General features: G+C 42.9%; 1 protein-coding gene across 1 annotated transcript; it reads left to right on the top strand.

Annotated features, from left to right (window-relative positions):
• Nucleotides 1-10,801: 10,801 nt before the first annotated feature.
• On the top strand, nucleotides 10,802-17,778 carry LOC127316599 (receptor kinase-like protein Xa21). The gene is made up of 3 exons (XM_051347042.1): nucleotides 10,802-13,627; nucleotides 15,736-16,018; nucleotides 17,490-17,778. Exons 1-3 carry the CDS (start codon nucleotides 10,846-10,848, stop codon nucleotides 17,557-17,559), a joined length of 3,135 nt encoding a protein of 1,044 aa, XP_051203002.1. The 5' UTR covers nucleotides 10,802-10,845; the 3' UTR covers nucleotides 17,560-17,778.
• Nucleotides 17,779-17,797: the final 19 nt, after the last annotated feature.

Genomic DNA, 17,797 nt, shown 5'->3' with positions numbered 1-17,797 from the left:
AATCCGGCCTCAGGACAAAACCTGGACAAAATCCGGCCAAAAATCCGGCCCCTATCCAGAGCTGCTTTTCTTCCGGTCCTTAGACGATTTCGGGGGGGCCGGATATTTCCGAAATATCCGGCCCGGATAATCCGGCCCGGATATTTCCAAAATATCCGGCCTAAGAAAACTGCAGAAACACCAAAACTAAAACGGGCATAACTTTTGCATCCGGACTCCGATTTCGATGATCTTGGGCTCGTTGAAATCACAACAACGAGCTCTACAACAATATGCATAGAAACATCATAGTCCAGCAAAGGAGGATAGAAACAAATGAAGAAAGGTTTGACCTATCTCAAAAGACATACCGGTAAAACCTCCAATCTTGAAAATGCAACAAGTTGCCCATGGAAAAACCATTCTCAATGAACTAGAGCTTGTCATGAGAATAAGCACAAGCTCTAAAACATCACATGGATAAGATCCAAATAAAACCAAGAAAGATGATGAACCAAACTCGAAAACGCAACAAGTGATCTATGCGAAATCCGTTTTCGATGAACTAGAGCTTGTCATGAGAATAAGCACAAGCTCTAAAACATCACATGGATAAGGTCCAAATAACAACCAAGAAAGATGATGCAAGGATGCAAAGGTTTGAGCTCTCTCCGAACGATACGATCGAGTTACTCACTCGAGAGCCCTCTTGATAGTACGGCAACTAAACTATAAACCGGTCTCCAACTACACTATGAGACCGGTGAGAAACAAACCCTATCAAGAGCAAACCTTATACTTGCGCATTCCACTTGAGCTCGATGACGACGATCTTGACCTCAACAAGATGGAACGCCTTTCTTGCTTGTGCTTGCTTGACGAAGTCTTGTGGATTGCTCCCCCATAATCCACCATGGGAGAGCTTCTTCTTCGGCGCATCTTCACATATCCATGATCACCATATGGATGGCAAGACTCAAGCAAAGGATCTCTTCGAGATGGCTCATCTTGAACTTGCACTTCATTTCTTCATTCTTCATCATGTTGATGTCTTGAAGTAGCTTGAGGGCTCACTTCATCTTCATCTTCAAGACATACTTGACACTTGATATCCTTCATCAATTTCTTCTTATTGCAACCTTGAAGCCAACATATGGTTCAAGAATTGCCTATGGACAACTCCTACAAATATAACTCAATGCAAACATTAGTCCATAGGGATTGTCATTAATTACCAAAACCACACATGGGGGCTCCATGCACTTTCAATCTCCCCATTTTGGTAATTGATGACAATCTCTTTGAGAGGGTTTATATAAGGAATTTAAGTAACAAATAAGTTGAATATATAGAGCAAACTCCCCATAATATATGCATGTGTGAATGATCTTGACTTTCATTGCATATATTGGCATTCAAAGCCTAGTGGAGTTTCCTCTAAATATTCAACTATGCAAAGCAACAAGATGCAATGCAATAAAGGCACATGCTTAAGCACAAAGCAAAGACATAACCAAATTCCCTTAAACCCTCCAAACTTCTCCCCCATTGGCACCAATTGCCGAAATGGGTGAAAAATTTAAAAGGCTAATATAGTGAGAGTTCCTCCATAGCGTGTGCATTTCTCATAATTTGAGTGGAATCAAATGCTCATATCCAATGACGAATATTCGGAAGGAATCACACTATAGATAGGATCAAAGATTGCAAAAAGATAACAAAGTCAAGAAGCTTCAACAAATGAAGCAAGCAACCAAATGAACCACAAGGAAGATACCAAAAGAAAGATAGATATTATGATAAGATCAAGAAGATTGCTCTAAATAATATGAGGAAGCTCCCCAAGGTTTGTGCACAAAACTAGACAATTTCCATTAGAGTATAAAGTGCACAAACATGGAATCATCACTCCCATAATATCATTCAAAAATAAAAGATACCAAGTGAATCAAACTCTAATGATCGCCACAAGATAGTGCTCTAAATCAAATGAGGAAGCTCCCAAGGTACATGCATAAATTAAAATGTTGTATTTGAATACAATATGCATAACATGGAATCCTCACTCCCTTATTACCATTTAAAACACAAACATTTGCAATAGATCATAGATAGAACAATAAGCTTAACACTTGCAACAAACAAATAGTTGAGCAACAAGTAAGAGGCACCATAATAAAAAAGGCTCAACCAAGAGGATATGTGAAAGGCATGATAAAGCATATTATAAGACTATTACAAGGATGAGCAAAAAGCATCATCATAGTCTTCAATGAATTATATTGCTTGGCATGACCAATCAACATGCAATAAATAAAAAAGATATCAAAAGGAGATGTATCATCTCTTATGTGTATAAGTTTCTCTAAGTGGGCAATATCACAAAGATATTTATCCACAAAGAAACATGCACACACAAAATAGATACGCAAGAAAAATAGTATGATATTCAAGACGAAGTCATGCAATATACCAATAAGAATTTTTGCTTAATAGCATGGCCAAAGGCTCAATTTTATCTTATTGTACATTCATGAACTTCAACCACAAACAACTAAAATACATCACAAATATCAACAAGGGATAGAAGATAGTTGGGATGCATTTGAGAAAGGCAACAAGTATCACAAACGGGGATACCAAAAGAAGTAACTAAATTTGCACTTTCATCTATATTGCACATGTGAGAGCCTTGAGGAATTGATATGCAACAAAATTGCTAGATAGGCATAGTTGGGATGGATGAATCATGAGCATGATTTAAAATACTTCCCAACAAATGCACTCATCTCAAATTACTCACATTCACAATAAAGAGGTTTCATTAAGACTTTTGCAAGAAGCACAACATTTGCAAATCAAGAGATTCATGCCAAGATGGAACCATAAGGTTGGATACAAGAAAAGTATGCATGAGAAGATACTTGTTACCAAGATAGCATTGGTGTGGATGTAGTAGATATGTGTTCGTTGATCATCCTAGCTTGCCTCACGTTACCATTGAGTCACCACTTCTTTCCAAGAGTGAGACAAGCATTCAATGCATATCCATTGTACCTAACACAAAGGTAAGTACAAAATGGTCCCCAAACTAATTGGGTCCGAAGTAGTTAGACACACTACAACATATAGGACAAACTCCACAATTCTATGTGCATATAGATATGAAATTGAATTTCATGCACATCTTAGCCAAATTAGGATTTGATGGAGTTTACCCTATATATTGGATCAAAGAAAGTGACACATGCCATAAGATATACATATATTAAATATGCATGCACAATACTTTCAAGAACCAAAGGAAGATACAATTTGGACAAAACACCAAATAAACCAAGAGACAATGGTTGTCCAAATTATATCAAAGAATCAAATCAACACAAGATTGACTCCAAAGACTTATCTCATTATAAGAAGCTAATTAAACCTAAGCACAAAGGAATGAGATAACCAACTCCCAAGAGAGCAAGGTTCCAACAAATAAACCAAACCCTCGACACTTTTTATGATGGCACACAGTACCAAAAGAAAATTTATGACTCCCAAAACCAAATTTTTGATAAAGATCAAGAGAAGTTTATATAACAAATATAGGAGAGCTCCCCCAAGATTAGTGCATTATCTAGGATTTAGAATATGGATACAAAATGCACACAACTAGGATCATCACACTACCTATATCTACTAAAAAAGCTAAGAAAGTTTGAATAGAAAAAAGAACACATGGGAGTCAAAGCACAACAAATTCATGGCAATAAATAAGGCAATTTAAACACAAGATCCATAAGATGCAAGGAAGACACATGGGAGTCAAAGCACAACAAATTCATGGCAATAAATAAGGCAATTTAAACACAAGAGCCAATGTAGATATGATCAATAAATATCTACCTCATAATTGATTACCAATTGTCCTAGGACAAGAGGTATTAGGAAATATTTCCGGTGGTAGTTTGTAAGTATACATAAGATCATATTTACAACGAACAAAGCATATGGTAAAAGATAAGAGTTAACCATCATGCAAAGATAGTTTCTTGATAGCTTCATTTAGTCATACCAACATGCAAGGCAATTAATAGTATTCATACCAACATGCGAAGCAATTAATAGTATTCATACCAACATGCAAAGCAATTAATAGTATGACTTGAAGCACATGGTTTTCCAAAAATGTATTGATGGACACGTTGTGAAAAACCATGCCAAGAAAAACTTTCACAAATAAGATCCACAAAGATATTAGCAATGAAGCCATTTAAGCAAATTGGAGCTTGTTTGAGCAAACATGCCACATAGGAGAGAGATAAATTACGGTATCAATTCTATGTGACACAACCTCAAATGTTCACATTTTCTAGGCTTGTAATATGCACAAAGCTTATTACTCCCCCATAATGTGATAAGGAATTTATTTTCACAAGAGGCAAATAAGATCCAAGTAGAGATATTAATGGACATTAGAATTTGAATTTCTCATGAAGATGACATACCACATAGAGACTAGATAATCTTGCAATATCAATTCTAAGTGGTATTCCTCATGTACACACATTGTTAGGATCATGAAATTCCCAAAGGAATGTCACTCCCCCAAAATGGGATTGTCCATTAATCGCTCATAAGAGCCATATAGGATACAACAAGATGCAAAGAGGCTCCAACACACACACAAATACATGGTGTGCAACCTAACATACATAGACTTGATTTCTCAAGAAAAACTAGTAGGATGCACAACATATACAAACATATGTTAGGAACAAAACTAACACATGCAAAGGGGCGAGTAACTTTCAATATAAAAGAGTTGAGCACATGTTACCGCAAGGAGGAACATTGGATATATGATTGTAGCAAGATAATCAAAAGACTTGGCTTGATATAATATAAATGATGAAGATCCCTTAATTCTTCATGATGTAGCCAAGTCTCCAATGCCCTCCAAAAAGCACCTATTGATCAAGTTTTGGATTGTTGGTCCCCAACTAAGTTGGGTCCTAAGAGGTTAGTCACAATAGGCTTGGCAACCCAAATGGTTCTTTTCTTGACACCACTTTGAGCACCAACATATTTGGCAAACACATTGCCACCCTCATCCTTACAAAGAGAATAAACATCATCAATGGAGATAGAGTTGGATGAGGTACCAATAGTGCAAAAAGAGGAGATGTGGCCCTTCTCACGGCATATGTAGCAAGTTCTTTTCTTCTCCTTCTTCTCACTAGATTTCTCCACAATGGGAGCATTGGCTTGATTCTTCTTGGGAAGTGGAATTTCTTCAACTTGAGGTTGAATATGAGTTTGAGCTTGAGGCCGCTTCCCTTTTGCTTCTTCTTCAAAGGGCAAGATCTAACATGGTGCCCTTCAATTTTGCACTTGAAGCAAACAATCTTGGCCGGGTCTTTGACTTGTACTTGGCCCTTCTTGTTGTTGTTGTTCTTGGACTTGTTCTTGTTGTTGGATTTGAATCCAAGTCCACTCTTGTCATTGGGGGATTGTTGCACACTTAACATCGTGTCAAGTTTGCATTTCCCTTCATGACTCTTTACCAAGTCGGTCTTCAAAGAAGTGACTTGGGCCTTGAGCTCTTTGATTTCCTCTACATGGTTAGTAACAACACAAGTACTAGAGGAAGTAGAACCTTCATTGTTAGAGCAACAAGGCAAGGAAGATAATTCATCACAAGATTTAGCAATACTATGAGTGGATGAATTACTAGGACTAGCACATGGCAATATAGCATTTTGGGTAGTAGTGCTAGTATCCACATGAGGCTCACAAGGTGTTGCCTTCGATATGATAGTCTCATGAGCTAACTTTAGCCTATCATGGGAGGCTAGAAGATCCTTATGGGAGCTAGAAAGCTTTCCATGATTTTCTTCCAATTTCCCATAATTGCTAGTTAGCAATTCAAGTTGAGCCCTTAGCTCAACATTCTCCTTCAAGATAGATGCTTCACAAGAAGTAGAGTTAGTAGCACAAGCATCATCACAAGACATATTAAGAAGAGAAGGTAACATAGCATGCTCTTTTAAATATGAAGCTTGTAGTTGCTCATATGACTTGGTGAGGATAGAGTGTTCGCTCTCCAAGGCCTTGTGGGCCTTGTCTAGATCATCTAGATCCTTAACAAGTTTATCATGGCCAACACCAACTTTGAACTTTTCATTTTTAAGCAATTTTAATTTAGCTTTAGCATGGTCTCTTTCTTTAGTGAGTTTAGCAAATATTTCATTTTGAGACACCTCAAGGGTTTGAAGTTGCTCCTCAAGAGAGGCTACGGTCTCTTGTTCTTCTTCAAGATCATTCTTTAAAGATGCTACATCATCGGCATACTCTCGTTCAAGAGCACCCTGTTTATCACTGGTGTTCTCATGCATCCAAATAAGTTTTTGGCTCTCAATAGCGGTAGTCAAGATTTCAAAGAAGTGAGAGCTAGCAATTTTATCTTTGTAAAGAACCTTGAATACACTCTCACCTTTATCGCGTAGAGAGACAACCCAATCCTCTTCTTCATATTCATCCTCATTCTTATCACCACGAGACATATTAGGTTCCATGGTAGGAGGTACCGTGGAACCCTTGGCCATAAGGCATATATGAGGACCGTGAAATAAAGATGAGGAGTTACTTGAGGCTCCTTTCAAGATCTTGTCTTGACCAATAGAATCTTTGGTTTCCTCTACATTGTTAGACACACAACAACTAGAGGAAATAGAATCATTTTTATCATGGCCACAAGACAATGCAAGCATATCATCATTAGATTTTTTCAAGCAACTTACACATGATATGCAAGGACTATCAACACAAGCATGTAAATCATTTCTAGTGCTAGATGTGTTTAAGTCCAAAGATGAACCATTGCAATGAGATATAGATGAAGGATCATCAATAGTAAGCTCAATACCAACATTGCAATTTCCATCACCACTCACCATATCATTACCTTGTGTCTTGAAACACTTTGGTGAAGTGGATGAAGATGAGAACTCATCACGGCCGGAAGTGGAAGCAATACAATCATCCTCAATGATATTGGACACATCATATTTATCTCGAAGCTTTGTCCATAATTCATGAGCGCTCCCAAAAGGCATGATTGAAGAAGTAACTACATTGCTCACAACAATGGAAAACACATGAGAAGCAAGAGCATCGAGACAAGAGTTTTTCTTCTCCTCATAAGATAAATTTTGGGGATCCTTAGGAGAAGAAAAACCCATGTCAAGAAATCGCTCCATGTTCGGGGAAATACCCGCAAAATATTAAGCACATAAATTTTCCATAGATCATAATTCGTGCCATCAAATATAAACAAGTTATTGTGATCTAATCCCCTAACCGACATCTTTACTCTCAAGGCGGTGAAGCCTAAGAATGAGAGACCTTGCTCGATACCAATTGAAAGGACACGGATGTCGCCTAGAGGGGGGTGAATAGGCGATTTAAAACTTTTACGAGATGGGCTTAACAAATGCGGAATAAAACTAGCGTTTACTTTGTCAAGCCCAAAGCCTATATACTATGGTTCACCTATGTGCACCAACAACTTATTCTAAGCAAGAGTTCACCTATGTGCACCAACAACTTATGCTAAGCAATACAAGCAAGTATGTGATAGCAAGATATATATAACTTCAAGCACGATGGCTATCACAAGGTAAAGTGCATAAGTAAAGAGCTCGGGTATAGAGATAACCGAGGCACGCCGGAGACGATGATTTATCCCGGAGTTCACACTCTTGCGAGTGCTAATCTCCGGTGGAGAGGTGCGGTTGCTTAGTGCTCCCGAACGCCACAAGAGGCTCACCTTGAGGTGTGGTTGCTCGATGCACACCAACGCCACAAAGGCCTCACCCCAAGATGCGGTACTCACACCACACACCGAACGCCACGAAGGCGCCTCACCTAAATCTCCGGTGACCCTCGCCACAAAGGCCTAGGTCACGGTTCCACTAAGGGCTTTCCTTCGACGCGGAAACCGGCCTTACACAAAGATTGGGGCACACATCCACAACTTAATTGGAGGCTCCCAACAAACCGCCACAAAGGCCTAGAGGCCGTCTAGGGTTCCAAGAACCCAAGAGTAACAACCTTCTTGCTTTCACCACCACGAATCACCGTGGAGAACTCAAACCGATGCACCAAATGCAATGGCAAGAACACCACAAAGATGCTCAAGTCCTTCTCTCTCAAATTCCAACAAAGCTACAAAAGCTATTGGGGGAATAAGAGAGGAAGAACAAAGGAATTCACAAAGAACACCAAGATCAAGATCTAGAGAGTTCCACTCACAAAGAGATGGATTTGATTGGTAGAAATGTAGATCTAGATCTCCTCTCTTTTCCCTCAAATGGGGGCAAGAATCATGGAGGGATTGAGAGATAGAGCAAGCTTCTCTAGTTCAACAATGGAGGGAGAGAGAGTGAGAGAAGCACAGCCCAAGGAGGAAGAAGGGGGTATTTATACCCCCAAGAAAATCGAGCCGTTTGGGCAAAAACAGGGCCGGATATTCCGGCCCAAGTTGGGGCCGGATTATCCGGGGCCGGATAATCCGGCCTCAGTGGACAAAACCTGGACAAAATCCGGCCAAAAATCCGGCCCCTATCCAGAGCTGCTTTTCTTCCGGTCCTTAGACGATTTTGGGGCCGGATATTTCCGAAATATCCGGCCCGGATAATCCGGCCCGGATATTTCCAAAATATCCGGCCTAAGAAAACTGCAGAAACACCAAAACTAAAACGGGCATAACTTTTGCATCCGACTCCGATTTCGATGATCTTGGGCTCGTTGAAATCACAACAACGAGCTCTACAACAATATGCATAGAAACATCATAGTCCAGCAAAGGAGGATAGAAACAAATGAAGAAAGGTTTGACCTATCTCAAAAAGACATACCGGTAAAACCTCCAATCTTGAAAATGCAACAAGTTGCCCATGGAAAAACCATTCTCAATGAACTAGAGCTTGTCATGAGAATAAGCACAAGCTCTAAAACATCACATGGATAAGATCCAAATAAAACCAAGAAAGATGATGAACCAAACTCGAAAACGCAACAAGTGATCTATGCGAAATCCGTTTTCGATGAACTAGAGCTTGTCATGAGAATAAGCACAAGCTCTAAAACATCACATGGATAAGGTCCAAATAACAACCAAGAAAGATGATGCAAGGATGCAAAGGTTTGAGCTCTCTCCGAACGATACGATCGAGTTACTCACTCGAGAGCCCTCTTGATAGTACGGCAACTAAACTATAAACCGGTCTCCAACTACACTATGAGACCGGTGAGAAACAAACCCTATCAAGAGCAAACCTTATACTTGCGCATTCCACTTGAGCTCGATGACGACGATCTTGACCTCAACAAGATGGAACGCCTTTCTTGCTTGTGCTTGCTTGACGAAGTCTTGTGGATTGCTCCCCCATAATCCACCATGGGAGAGCTTCTTCTTCGGCGCATCTTCACATATCCATGATCACCATATGGATGGCAAGACTCAAGCAAAGGATCTCTTCGAGATGGCTCATCTTGAACTTGCACTTCATTTCTTCATTCTTCATCATGTTGATGTCTTGAAGTAGCTTGAGGGCTCACTTCATCTTCATCTTCAAGACATACTTGACACTTGATATCCTTCATCAATTTCTTCTTATTGCAACCTTGAAGCCAACATATGGTTCAAGAATTGCCTATGGACAACTCCTACAAATATAACTCAATGCAAACATTAGTCCATAGGGATTGTCATTAATTACCAAAACCACACATGGGGGCTCCATGCACTTTCACATGTTCTCAATGTATTTTAAATAACACTTTATAATTTATCTTGAAAAGCTGCATCTACACTTATTTGTGAACGAAGGGTGTATGATACTAGTGTATGATTATATCTCTACAATGCATGTCATCGTGTAGTAGTATCATAATCTAGTTGTATTTATTAATTTGTAGAATTCAATGCAAAATTGTGTAAATTTTTGTTTGGTATTAACTTTTCTAGTTCTACATGCTATGATCCGGTATCTACTTATGATACCACTACTCTCTCCATACCGGTTTATAGGGGTATTACGCATTTTGAGGTAAAACTTTAACTACTAATTTAGTCAACAAAATATAAGATATATATATCACAAAAAATGCTATTGGAAACTTCTTTTGAATATAAATTCAATAGTAAAATTTTTTATGGTATATATTTCATATTTTGTTGACCAAATTGATAGTCAAATTTTCTCCTTGAAATTGCTAATCCCAGATAAACCGGTATGGAGTACTTCCATCTCTTTCGTCATTAATTGATGCTGACACGTCCGCATTTTTGAATACGATACCCTCACTGTGGTAGTCTAAAACACGAGATATCATCCTAATGCGCCGAAAAACCTGACAAGAGTCGATGTCGGCCTGATGGAACGTGGAGGAGTGTAGTGGTTTAGATCGGGGCTCACTGTCTTGCCGCTCTCGTTCGTCCTCTGCTGTTACTAACGAGAATCATCGATGTCGGCCAGATCTCTGCCTCTCAAACCGAATGAGCCGTGATTGTTGAAACACGCACAATGCCGTCGTCTCCATCGACAGTACACGGCACGCCCCCAGCTTGTCCCCTGGTGCGCCACTGCCAGTGCACGATGGAATATATTCCACCGACGTGTTGTTGCGACCAATGGTCTTCGTTGATAGACATATCTATGGCCGCAAAGGGCACATATGCATCATTGTATCAGCAAATGTATTCATTTGCTGCCTATTTATAGGATAGCTCCCGAGTGATTTCTGCTCATCGACCAGTCCTCGTCAACACCAAATCCCTCTCCCTCGTCCAAGCCAACCCAGAAACAAATAATGGCTGCTGGTTTCATCTTCCTGTGCTTCACCCTGTCCATGTTCATGCTGCATTGCGGCCACTGCCAGGCGATACCACGAAATGGTACCGGCGGCAACCTCACCTCCGTGCAAATGCAGACACTTGCACTGCTCTCCTTCAAGTCCATGGTGTCCGACCCTGCCGGCTTGCTTTTTTCGTGGAACAGCTCCAGCCACCCGTGCAAATGGCGCGGCGTCGGGTGCGGCCGCCGCAGGCACCGCGATAGGGTCGTCGCGCTGAGCCTCAACTCCCTCGGTTTGTCGGGCAGTATGTCCCCGTCGCTGGGCAACCTCTCTTACCTCCGTGTCCTCGACCTCGGGGGGAACAGCCTCACAGGACATATACCTCTGGACCTGGGCCATCTTCGTCGGCTCCGATTGCTCAACCTCACAGCGAACTCGCTCCAGGGAGACATCCCAGTGACCCTGGGACGTTGCACCAGTCTCATGAAGCTTCTCCTCGCCTCCAACCACCTGCGGGGCGAGATCCCAGGTGAGATCGGTGCACTGGGAAACCTTGTCATTCTCAGCATCGATGGCAACAACTTGTCGGGGAACATCCCACCATCGCTGGGAAACCTGACGTCGCTTGTCATCCTGAGTCTCGCCAATAACTCCCTCTCAGGCACCATCCCTGCATCCTTTGGCGATCTCTCCAGCCTCCAACAGCTCCTCCTTTGGCTGAACCATCTCTCTGGCCACATACCTCCGTCTCTTGGCCGCCTCTCCAACCTCTTCACGCTTGACCTGGAAACCAACAACCTGACCGGCCCCATCCCACCTGCCATCTGGAATTTATCGTCACTGGTAATCTTTGCCGTGAACGTCAACCAGCTCTCGGGGAGAGTACATCAGGATGCATTCAACAAGCTTCCTCACCTCCAGGTGTTCTCCCTGATGGAGAATCTCTTCCATGGTCACCTCCCGTCGTCCCTTGTAAACGCTACCAACCTCGTTGAGTTCGAGGCCGCCTACAACTTCTTCACCGGCACGGTGCCTCCGAACATCGGAAGGTTGCAGAGCCTCCAATGGTTAGTCCTGGCATTTAACTCTCTCGAAGCTAAAAGTCCTGCGGACTGGGGTTTCATGCGGGCATTGACAAACTGCTCCCAGCTACAAAACTTGGAACTGCGCTATAATAAGCTCAGTGGGACTCTTCCTTCTGCTGTTTCCAATTTATCATCCACAACGCTAACATTTCTTTCCCTCGGTAACAACGAGATTTCAGGTCAGATACCTGAAGAAATAGGTAACCTTGTGAGTTTACAGGACCTTGAACTGCACAACAATTCTCTTACAGGAAATATCCCATCTTCGCTTAGTATGATTCGAGATCTGACAGTTTTGAGACTAGATAATAACAGCTTGGGCGGGCCAGTCCCGACAACCATAGGTAATTTAACTCAACTTAACAATCTGGCCCTAGCAATGAATGACTTAAGCGGAATCATTCCGAGTACTGTAGGAAGCTTGGTGTCTCTACTGCAACTAGACCTCTCTAGTAATTATTTCACAGGGGCGATCCCCAGTAGTCTATTCAACATCACCACACTTGCCATATCTCTTGATATCTCCAATAATCTTTTGGAAGGACCCATACCACCTGGCATTGGGAATCTACAAAACCTTGCAGAGTTTCATGCAATGTCTAATCAGCTCAAGGGGAAAATTCCTATTACTCTAGCAAAATGCAAGCTTCTCCAGATTCTCCAGCTACAAAATAACTCATTCACGGGTAATATTCCATCACCCTTGAGTGAGTTAAAGGGTTTAGAAATTCTCGACCTCTCAAGCAACAATTTTTCTGGCCAAATACCAAAGTTCCTTGGAGATTTTACCACACTCTATCATCTAAACCTTTCTTTCAATAATTTTGATGGCCAAGTGCCAACTGCCGGAGTTTTCGCAAATGCTACTGAGATTTCAGTCTTGGGCAATACCAAGCTTTGCGGGGGCATTCAAGACCTACATTTACCCCCATGTTTTCTTCACATTCCAAATATAAGGCACAAACTACCCATGCATGCAATTGTTATTTTGCTTGTAGCAACAATAACATGCATCGTTTCGTTGCACCTCCTGTTCTTCTTTGCATGCCACAAGAAAAGAGCAAGAGAAACCCTTCCATCAGCCGTCATGCGAGGCTGCCATGTTGTCTCTTACCAGCAGCTGGCACATGCAACAGATGGTTTTTCAACAGCCAATTTGTTGGGCGAGGGGAGCTACGGATCTGTCTACAGAGGAAACTTATGTGATCCAACAGGAGGGGAAGATAATGTCGTCGCTGTAAAGCTACTAAAACTTCAGACACCAGGGGCGCTAAAGAGCTTCGCAGCCGAGTGCGAGGCGATGAGGAACCTACGGCACCGGAATCTCGTGAAGATAATCACAGCGTGCTCAAGTATCGACTTCAGCGGGAATGACTTCAAAGCAATCGTGTCCGACTTCATGCCCAATGGAAGCTTAGAAGAGTGGCTCCATCCTAACATGAATAACCAACCAGAAGAGAGACACTTGAGCCTTGTCCAGAGAGTGAGCATACTCTGTGACGTGGCTCATGCATTGGATTATCTCCATTTCAATGCAGCTGCACCGGTTGTGCATTGTGATCTTAAGCCAAGCAATGTGCTTCTGGATGATGACATGGTAGCACATGTTGGAGATTTTGGATTGGCCAGGATTCTTGCAGAGGGATGCTCATCTTTTCAACCCTCAACTAGCTCAATGGGATTCAGAGGAACAATTGGTTATGCTCCTCCAGGTTAGCATGATCTTCTTCTTTCATCCTTTATAATCATATATAGTGCAAAGAAAAATAGCTATTGGAGATTCACTTTAGACTGATACATTAGTTGCCTCAGTACATGATCTTGTATTTTGGTAATTTTGCTAGCCAGTACATGAACTTGCCAATTCCCAAGTTTTCCAGTCCTATGTAGGTTGTTACCTTTTCTCCATTTTCGGCCAGGGGCAGCAACTTCGTGTATTGTCTTAAGTCAAAGTACATACCAAGTTCATAAATAAAAATATCAAACATCAACTTAGTTTCATTAGATTCATCATAATAATCACAGAGTTGACATTGCACATATTAGCACATCTATAAACTCGGCCAAACTTAGAAAAGTTTGACTTAGTACAAACATAGAATTTCAAATGATTTGGAACGTACTGAGTAATAAACATTGGTCTTGTGCAATGATTGAGCTAAGATTCAACCAAGTAATAAGACAAAAAAATAAAATAAACACCTATATCTATCCTGAAAAGTGCCACATACCAAAGGCATAACCAAATATATCTCAATTGCAGAACTAAGGTAGAATTGGGAAGAGCTGTTTCTGTCCTGAAGTTGGGATTGATCAGGATTGGGACGCGGTTGTATTCTAGATATATAAAATCTCTTCATATTTTTATTAAAAATATCTTTCATCTTTGTATTTCTACATAACATTGATATCACTCCAAGCTACCTCAATACGTTTTCCGAAAATCAAATGAACTAATCCAATCGAAAATGACCTGCTGGAGCCGCGTGCTGCGCCGGCGAGGCAGCAACGGAGCGGCCTTCCTGGACTGGATGAAGCGCTGCATGGCCGGCGAGAGGTAGCGCAGCAAGCTCTAGGAAGCGCCGAGATGAGCGAGTAGGGCACCGCGTCCCGGAGAGCTTTCCTGAAGAGTGGTGCCGAAGCGAGCCACAAGAGGCGGGCCACCCCTGGACCGGCGGGCGGCGGCGGATGAGCTCAGGAGCTACAAGCGAGAGGGATCGGCTTTTTTTTGGGGGAGGGGAAAAGAGGGTTCGTCTGATTTTGTCTCGCAAAAAGTGCGACCTCTGTTTTTCCGAGGAGATTTACACAAAATTAAATAATCCTTTGTAGGAAAAAATGAACAAAAATGACTTTTCGGCCAAACTATTTCACGTCTCTAACCCTTTTGTGTGAAGGGCGCCAAATCTATCTATGTGGTGGCCTGAGAGCAGTGCCATATATTATCGACTGGCAGGCTCAAACCGCCACGTATGATAGCCTGTGTGACGTCTTTGCGAATGGAACCATACAAAAGGGTTAGAAGTGTGAAATAGTTTGGCCGGAAGGTCATCTCGTGCAATTCTTACCAAAAGGGTTATTTTTGTGTAAATCGTTTTTTTTCCGACCAGCTCGCGTTTCCTCCTTTTCTTTCTCCTCGCTTTCCAAGCATACGCTTTTCAATGCTTATGTTAGTGCACGAAGCTTAACAAGAATGTCTATGTCTAGTTATCCTTTCCGGGTAAAACTAGATTTTTATTAGGCAGTAGGAATTACATCACCCGACAGCTTCTGAAAGACGAACTTAGGTCTTGAATCGAACCACATCATCGTTCTACTCTCTGTCCTCGCCCAATCGGTAACATAGTAGATTCTATGAAAAGATGATTTCTTTTTAATTGTATTACGAAATTTCGATGAGATATAACCTAATATTTTTTTCCTAGATGATATGCACTACAAAGGTCCCTATAGAATATATTCCTATGAATCAAACAATTAATGTTGAAAAATTTCTATAAATCTTAATCCTACACAATCTTATACAAATCCTTGAAGCAAATGGGTCCTTGGTATAGAGAGTAGGCCCAAGGAGAAAAAATGCAGGTCACCTGGGCCATGGTCCTCGGTTCAGAGGGGGTCGGACTAACTCTGCATCTAGTTGCGTGCATCCCTCAGTGTAAAATACAACATTTCAGTCCATTATGTACAAGGAAAACATGAATTTTGCTAATTGGCTCTACTGTACAAGTAATAGATAAAGAATAATGTATGTTCAGTGCTTCTTGTCTTCGTAACATCAGTGCATGTTTTGTTTAGATGACATTTCTTTGTAATGGAACAGAGTACGGAGCTGGAAATATGGTTTCTACTCATGGAGACATCTACAGCTATGGAGTTCTTATTCTTGAAATGGTAACGGGAAAAAGGCCCACGGACGACATGTTTGGTCATGGATTAAGCCTTCGCAAGTACGTCGAGATGTCCTTGATCAATAACAGAATGATGGACATTATCGACGCTCAACTGGCGAACGAGATTGGTAATGGTTCAGCATCCACGGGTGATCCAAAGGGAGGAAGGGCTGAAACTCTCATTTCTCTACTTAAGTTCGGGATTTTGTGCTCCAAAGAAATGCCGGCAACAGAACACTCCGCCCCCAACCCTCCGCCCCCAACCCTAACCCTCCCGCACCCCGCCCTCCGCCGCCGCCGCCGGTAGCGCCGCCGGGGGCAAAGTCCCTCGGGGCGTGGCGGCGGCGGGGGCCCTTCCTCGTCGCCGCGTGCAGATCGGCGGCCGGATCCCCACCTCCTCGATGCTTGGCGGTGCAGACGCGCGTGGGATGGGCGACGGCGGCGGCGGCCCTCCTCCCGTCGGCTGTCCCCTGGCGGACTGGTCGGCGCGGGTGGGATGGGCGGGACTGGTCGGCGCGGGTGGGATGGGCGGCGCTGCGGTCTCCCTCTTCTCGTCGGCTTCCCGCAGCACTCCGGCAGGGGTTGGTGGTGGGCGGCGGCCAGACCCTCGGTCTGCGCCATGCCATCCACCCCCGCCTCTCGTTGGTGCGTGGAGGCGATCTCGGGCATCTTCCGCGACACGAGGGCGCCCGGGGCAGCAGCCTTGGGTTTGACGGAGGAGGTGGCCTCTTCTTCGCCGGAGAGGGTCGGCCTGCGGTTGGTGGTGGTGGATTTTTTGATCTATCATCACCAGCCGGCGGTGAGATGGAGGTGCATGGAAGCCGGCGATGGTGTCGCCGGTGGAGGGTTGGGTTGGCCAGCCCGGGATGGTCGCCGACGTGGGGGTCCGGCCTGAATAAAGGCGGCGGTCCTAGGGCCTCTCTTGCGTGAAGAGGAGGACCTACCGGAGGCCTGGACTCGTGATCTGGCCGGAGGGTTGAGTTCCGGAAGGCTCCGCCGGCGAATGTAACAGTGTTTTGCCTGGAGTTTGCTGGATCAGAGGTATTCGGTCGTGCGCACCCATGCGTTTATTCCGACCGTTTGGTTCTGGAGGGAGCGGCGCGAAGCTCTTTTTCTGTGTTGACATCAAGTGACTATGGATCCATGATGAAAGTCGGAAGAAGAGAATTTCATGAAGGCCGGAGGGGAGGACTAGCTAAGGGAGGTTCAAGTCTCCGCGCTGTTGAGGGGCTTGCTTGGTGTCCGGGCTTCACAGCAGCGGTATGAAAGTGGGGGCGACAACACATGTGAAGCGCAGAGTCCTACCTTTCAGGGTGAAAATCCAAGGTCTGGCCTTAACTGGTTGTGCCTGGCAGTGACCTTGGTGGAGGCATTGTTTTGAGAGTGGGGACTATCTTCAGGGTGAAAACCTAAGATCTTTGATCGGGCGACGACGGTGTTGGGGCACTGTTCCCTTCTTGGAGGCGTCGTTTTTTGGAGAGTCTGCAATTCAGGTGTTGTCATAGTGGTGGATGTATTGCTGTTGTTAGGTTCGTGATACTGTAGCGGGACTTTTGTTTCTTAGTTTTCTTTTCGTTTTTTTGGCTGTGTGCATCCGTAGTGCTATTAGGGTGGTGCGTTGTTGCAGAGGCTGGGTGTAATTGGTATCTCTCGATATTAATATATTCCCTTTATCGAAAAAAAAAAAAGAAATGCCGGCAAATAGAATATCAACCAAGGATATCATCAGGGAACTACATGCCATAAAAAATTGAAGCACTCACACGTCGAGACCATGATTCTAGATATCATGCAATTACAGATTGATATGTTGGCTAATGTAGAACGAAATGAAGAAGATAAATCTTTTTTTTGAATTGGTGTGTTGTAAGCATATTACACATGTACAGCCTCGTCTCACAACTGAATTAATGCACAATTTGTGTAAAGATACATATACTATTTCCTATTTACAAGGAGGTTTTGATGTTGTTTCTTTTTTTAATGGAAAGA

Source organism: Lolium perenne, chromosome 7 (assembly GCF_019359855.2).
Source record: "Lolium perenne isolate Kyuss_39 chromosome 7, Kyuss_2.0, whole genome shotgun sequence".
Classification (NCBI taxonomy): Eukaryota; Viridiplantae; Streptophyta; class Magnoliopsida; order Poales; family Poaceae; genus Lolium; species Lolium perenne.
The sequence above is the reverse complement of the archived record's forward strand: the minus strand, read 5'-3'. Positions and strand labels throughout refer to the sequence as shown.

Coding starts and splice junctions, on each gene's coding strand:
- LOC127316599 (XM_051347042.1), top strand. CDS start 10,846: ATGGCTGCTGGTTTCATCTTCCTGTGCTTCACCCTGTCCATGTTCATG. Junction 13,628..15,735: donor AATTGGTTATGCTCCTCCAG/GTTAGCATGATC, acceptor GTAATGGAACAG/AGTACGGAGCTGGAAATATG. Junction 16,019..17,489: donor AAGTTCGGGATTTTGTGCTC/CAAAGAAATGCC, acceptor ATCGAAAAAAAA/AAAAGAAATGCCGGCAAATA.